Source organism: Lotus japonicus, chromosome 1 (assembly GCF_012489685.1).
Source record: "Lotus japonicus ecotype B-129 chromosome 1, LjGifu_v1.2".
NCBI classification, from domain to species: Eukaryota; Viridiplantae; Streptophyta; class Magnoliopsida; order Fabales; family Fabaceae; genus Lotus; species Lotus japonicus.
This window is the reverse complement of record NC_080041.1, coordinates 130,567,925-130,574,402: the sequence shown is the minus strand read 5'-3', so window position 1 is coordinate 130,574,402 and position 6,478 is coordinate 130,567,925. Positions and strand designations below refer to the sequence as shown.

General features: G+C 40.8%; 1 protein-coding gene across 1 annotated transcript; it reads left to right on the top strand.

The window, feature by feature from the left end:
• Nucleotides 1–2,614: 2,614 nt before the first annotated feature.
• On the top strand, nt 2,615–4,261 carry LOC130725677 (cell wall protein DAN4-like). Its single transcript, XM_057576888.1, has 4 exons — nt 2,615–3,065; nt 3,216–3,560; nt 3,783–3,996; nt 4,258–4,261. The coding sequence occupies exons 1-4, from the start codon at nt 2,615–2,617 to the stop codon at nt 4,259–4,261; spliced, it is 1,014 nt and encodes a 337-aa protein (XP_057432871.1).
• The last annotated feature ends 2,217 nt before the right edge of the window (nt 4,262–6,478 follow it).

Genomic DNA, 6,478 nt, shown 5'->3' with positions numbered 1-6,478 from the left:
TGTTGAAAGAAAGAACAGAACTCTTCAGGAGATGGCTCGCACCATGATGCAAGAATCAAGTATGGCCAAACACTTATGGGCAGAAGCAATCAACACTGCTTGCTATATCCAGAACAGAATCTCCATCAGACCAATTCTGGAGAAGACTCCTTATGAGCTATGCAAAGGAAGACAACCTGATATCTCTTACTTCCATCCATTCGGAAGTACTTGCTACATGCTCAACACTAAGGAGCAATTGGGTAAATTCGATTCTAAAGCTTTAAAATGCTATTTTCTTGGTTATTCTGAAAGATCTAAAAGTTTTAGAATTTATAATATTATTCATCAAACTGTTGAGGAATCTATCCAAATTAGATTTGATGATAAGCTTGGCTTAGAAAAGTCAAAGCTGTTTGAAAGATTTGCAGATTTAAGCATTGATTATTCGGAAGCAAATCAACCAAAGAACAGCTCAGAGGATGTTGCTCCAGAGGCAGAAGCATCTGAAGTTGCTCCAACAACTTCTGATCAGCTTCATAAGAAGAAAAGAATAGCTGTCTCTCATCCAGAAGAACTGATTATTGGCAACAAGGATGCCCCCGTCAGAACCAGGTCTATGCTCAAACCTTCAGAAGAGACTCTTCTGAGTCTGAAGGGACTTGTTTCTCTCATTGAGCCCAAATCAGTTGATAAAGCTCTTGAAGACAAAGGTTGGATTCTGGCAATGCAAGAAGAGCTAGATCAGTTCACCAAGAATGATGTATGGACCTTAATGCCTAAACCCAAAGATTTCCATGTCATAGGAACCAAGTGGGTACTCAGAAACAAGCTGAATGAAAAAGGAGAAGTAACAAGAAACAAGGCAAGACTGGTGGCTCAAGGCTACAGTCAACAAGAGGGGATTGATTACACTGAGACCTTTGCTCCTGTAGCAAAGCTTGAAGCTATAAGGCTACTGATCTCCTTCTCAGTGAATCACAACATCATTCTCCATCAAATGGATGTCAAGAGTGCCTTCCTCAATGGTTACATTTCTGAAGAAGTGTATGTCAAGCAACCTCCTGGCTTTGAAGATGACAAACATCCAGAGCATGTCTACAAGCTCAAGAAGTCACTCTATGGACTGAAACAAGCTCCCAGAGCGTGGTACGAAAGGCTCAGCTCCTTTCTTCTACATAATGAGTTTGTAAGGGGTAAAGGTGACAATACTCTTTTCTGCAGAACCTATAAGAATGATATTCTTATAGTTCAGATTTATGTTGATGACATCATTTTTGGTTATGCTAATCCCTCTCTGTGCAAGGAATTTTCTAAGTTAATGCAGACTGAATTCAAAATGAGCATGATGGGAGAACTCAAATACTTCCTGGGAATTCAAATAGATCAACGACCAGGAGTCACCTATATCCATCAGAAGAAGTATACCTTGGAACTTCTGAAGAAGTTCAACATGAGTGACTGCAACATCTCTAAGACTCCAATGCATCCAACATGCATTCTTGAGAAAGAGGAAGTTTCCTCTAAGGTTTGTCAGAAGCTCTATCGTGGAATGATAGGCTCTCTTCTTTACTTAACTGCCTCCAGACCTGATATATTGTTTAGTGTGCATCTCTGTGCTAGATTCCAATCAGATCCTAGAGAGACTCACTTAACCATTGTTAAGAGGATCCTCAAATATCTGAAAGGAACCACTAACCTTGGCTTGATGTATAGAAAAACATCAGAGTATACACTTTCAGGTTTTTGGGATGCTGACTTTGCTGCAGACAGAGTGGAAAGGAAAAGCACATCTGGAAGCTGTCATTTCCTTGGAGCAAATCTTGTCACTTGGTCAAGCAAGAGACAGAACACAATTGCTCTATCAACTGCAGAAGCAGAGTATGTCTTAGCTGCCACGTGCTTTACACAAACCATATGGATGAAGAATCATCTGGAGGACTATGGTTTGTCTCTGAAGAAGGTTCTTATCTACTGTGACAACACATCTGCTATCTCACTCAGCAAGAATCCCATTCTACACTCAAGAGCAAAGCATATAGAGGTAAAGTATCATTATATTCGTGATCATGTTCAGAAGGGCACTCTATCATTAGAGTATGTTGATACTGACCATCAGTGGGCAGATATTTTCACTAAGCCCTTAGCAGAAGATAGGTTTTTATTTATTCTTGAAAACCTGAACATGGACTTTTGTCCAGAGTAAGGTTTTCCTCAGAACTTCTTACCTTGGTACCTCCGAAGTCATCAGATGTTACCCTTTTCAGAAGGTACTCGATCAGAAGCACTTAACCCACTGGTTAAACTTCTGTGGTAGGCAACAATACACGTGTCACTTCTTTTGTGACATAGTTCCTTGAGTCGCGTGGTGTATTTGCTATAATGATGACGCCTACTCTCATCCACTATGCTATTTTCAGACTATCTATTTTACAACCGTTGATTTTGCTTTTACTTTTTACCTTTTAAAATCTCAACGGTTACCATTTAACCCACTATACGCACTCTTCACACACGATCTCCCACACACTTACACAGACGGTTTTCAAACTCTTTGTGTGCATTGCATTCATTCATACTCCTCTCTTCAATATTCCCTCTCTCTTTGAACCCTAAACCTCACTACCTGAGAATCATGGGCAAATCAAGGAAATCAAAGACAGCTTCAGATTCTGCAAGGACTGCCAGACCCACCAGATCCATCCCTCTCAGTGAATCAAGTAAGGAACCTACTAAAAGCATTAATTTAGATTCTGCTTTAGTAGTTATTCCTGAACAACCTCAGCCTATATCTACATCTCTGCCAACATCAACCCAAACAACTCCCACTCAAACAGAACCTCAAACACAAGCCTTTTCTCAAGCTGAAACACAAGCCCCCCAACCAAACATCCAAACAGCTACCACCGCCATTCCATTCATCCACATACAAACCTCTTCCACATCCACCATAACTGAACTTGTACCTGCTTTCAATTCTTTCATTCAAGGTATCGTTCAAAGTGAGGCTACCCTGAGAACTTTGGTTCAACACTTCACTCCCAAGCCTCCATCCACTTCACAGACCCTCCTGTTAACTCAAACTGGTGAGATCCCTGCTGAGGAAGAAAATGATGTTCAGATCCTTGAATCTCCGTTCAATGTGAAGCCTATTCAACAAGTGGCTTCCAACTTTGAAGAACAACTCCAAGATGTTGCAGAAACTTCCTATGTGTCCTTGTCCAATTATTCTGCAGTGAACTCACGAGACCTGAGTTTTACCTCACCTGAGAAGACTGCGACCTCCAGGCAAAGGCAAGTGACAATCTCTGAAGCTGAGCATATGGATGAGTCTGACCATTCAGGAATAGAGAAGAACCATGAGATTGATTCTACCCCTTCAGGACAACCCAGAACTCATAGTTCCAATGCTTCAAGCTCAAATGCAACCAGAACTCCTCAGCCCGTCTTGACCTTGGCAACCTCCTTCCGACCTCAAAATCTCATTCAACTCATTCAGGAGTTCTCTGAAGAGGCAACCAGAAGATTGAAATGGTTATACCAGGTAACTGATAATCAGTTTGATGCTTCATTTGTTGATGGTCTGTGGTCTGCCTTCGGAAGATGGTCAGAAAGCAGAGCTTATGAATTTCAGAAGCAGCTTAGCAGTGAGAAACGTCTGAGAGTTCATAATGTGTCTGAGAGAGCATATGAGCAAAGGCAGAGAGTGCTGCACAGAGTTTGTGAACCCTTGAGAAGAGCTATGGCAGAAAGAAACCATGTGGTATCTGAATGTACCTCAGAAGATGCTGAGATGGTTTCAGCAGAGGTTGCAGAAGACAGCTCTGAAGGAATAGTTATCCTAGAAGATGCAGATGTTACTGAAGTTGAGAAGCAAGTGCCAATTCAAGTTGATGCTGAAATTCCATCAGAGGCAGAAGTTCCTACCCCTGTTCAAGCTCCAGAACCTACTCCTCATCCAGAAGTTGCTACTCTTGCTGCCAGGATTGACAGAATTCAAGATGATCAGCAGAGATTGTTTCAGATGGTTGAGCAACAAGGACGTGTTCAGACTGAACAAAGCAGGCAGATTCAGGAATCCTCTGGCAGAATGGAAGCTATGATGAAGTACCTGATCGAGAGTCTTCCCTCATCATCAAAGCCTTGAACCCTTCTCATCTATCTTGCATGCATTTGTTTTAATTGACTATGAATTTATCTCATGTTTGACTGTGTTAAATTCTCATTTACTTATTCAATGCACCGTCCTCTTAGTAACTCACATGCTTTTATGATTAGATGAGTTTTATGCATATTTTTCTGTTACTTTTCTTCCTTATAATCTCTGCTTTCATTCTTTTTCATCACAACTCAATCCAACTAAACTCCATTCATCTCAATTCTCCTCTCTTCTAAATCAAGATGACTACGGTCGAATTGATCTCTGAACTCAAGACTATGGTATTTGACCAAGTCTTTCCTTGGAGCGTCGATTTATCTACCTCTCAGATTTCTCAAGCTCTTATGAAGATCGAGAATCTTCTGAATTGCTGGCTGATATCCCATCAGACTCACTGTCTTCAGAATCTACAAGAAGTTCTGAACGACTTCCTTCGTCTGGCCTCTCGCCGGAAGGACCTTGAAGCTCAGTTCGAGGGCATTTGTATGCTCCTTGAATATGAAGAAGATCATGACGAAGCCGATCAGGATGCTGATATTACAAGATTTCCACTCCAACGGGCAAAACCCTAGCAACGGCTACATCATATGCCTTGGAGTATTTAAAGGCTGAAGATAGAAGAAAGAAGCGAAGAAACTTTGCTGAAATCATTCAACTTATACGAACCAATCTCTTAGCATTATTTCTTCACTGTTCTTAAACATCTGAGTTTACTATTAGCTTTTTAGAAGCACTTCTTGTAAACCTGAAACCTTTTACATTACATTGTAAAGTTCCTTAAGAGACCGAGGTTGGTCGGATCTTGAGAGGACTGAATCAAGGTTGATTCAGTGTTTAGCTAGTCTTAAGAGGATCGGTAGATCAACTTCTTAAGAGGATACTAGTGAGAAAATTAGTGTATTGTTAGTCAATTAGCAGGTAGCAAAGTGCAGTTGTAACACTCATTGATTTTAGTGAATTGCCTTCATCAGAAGAAATCACCTTCACGGGTGGACTGGATTAGCTTGAGCTTTTATCTCTAGTGAACCAGGATAAAATACTTGCATGCTTCACTTCTTATCCCTCAGCACCTAGTTCTTATCTTTGAGTTTGGAAAAAGTTCTAAAAGTATATCCTTTATTCAAAAACTCTATTCAAACCCACCATTTCTAGTGTTTTTCGCACCTTCAACCTTCGATTCCTCCTCGATTCGAAGGTGTTTATGAATTTTCTCCAATGAGAAGTCTTCAGAATTGTGCAACAGTTTCTTCCTGTAACCATCCAGGAAGGTGACAATTTTGCAATGATTGCACCAACTTGAAAGGCTTCAGGGATATCTATTTTTACTGCCTTTATCTTATTTACGAGAACCTGTAACTCGTGCACTTGTTGCAGAATAGGTTTTGTATCCAACATTTTGAAATCGAAATATTTAGATATTAAGAACTTTTTAGTACCTTCTTCCTCAGCCTTGAATTTGAATTCCAATGCTTTCCATATTTCCACTGCGGACTGAGTGTTTGTGTACAGATCATAGAGGCGGTCGGAGAGAGTGTTCAGAATATGTCCACGGCATAGCAACTCATCCTCTCTGCGCTTCTTTCTTTCGGTCTTAAGTTCATCAGAATCATCATCTTTTGGTTTAGCAATTGGTGTTAGATCAGGTTCTAACACATAATATATCTTCAGTGTAGTCAGGAGAAAAATCATCTTGTCTTGCCAGCGAGTGAAATTCGTTCCATCGAAGCGATCAAGTTTGACAAGATCCTGGTTCATGACTTTGATACTGGAGACAGAAGCATCAGTAGCCATTTGAATATACTTTAAGATTGTTAGAAAAATGAATAGGCTTGATCGTGATGGAAATCACTTTCCTTAAAGTATTTCAAGCACTCTCTGAATTTTGCCTTAGAGTTTGGATGCAAGAATACCCGGGATAATCAACCTTGATTCGAGTTTGCACAAGACTAATGAAAACTCGAAATGAAGGGAAGTGGTTTTATGGAAAATCAGAGTATATAATTGTATGTTCTGAATTCTGAACATGCACTCTATTTATAGGCCAAACAGAACAATTTATAAGGTTGCGACCCTTCATGAATTGTGTCTGTTACCAACAGATTTGTCTGTTACCAATAGTTGCAAAAATCCGAATTCAAAAACGAGCAAAACAAACGGACGTTACGGCAACCGCGTTGCCGTCGCCATCGATGCGTCGTGCTAAAGTGCCTCAAGTGTCATGCCGTCTACAAGACGCCACTAGCGCCTCTACGCCCACGTGGCGACACCGGCGTGGGGTGGTGTGAATGGAACATGTGACATAAAAGCTTGGGACCACCAAATCATGCACATGTGGCACTA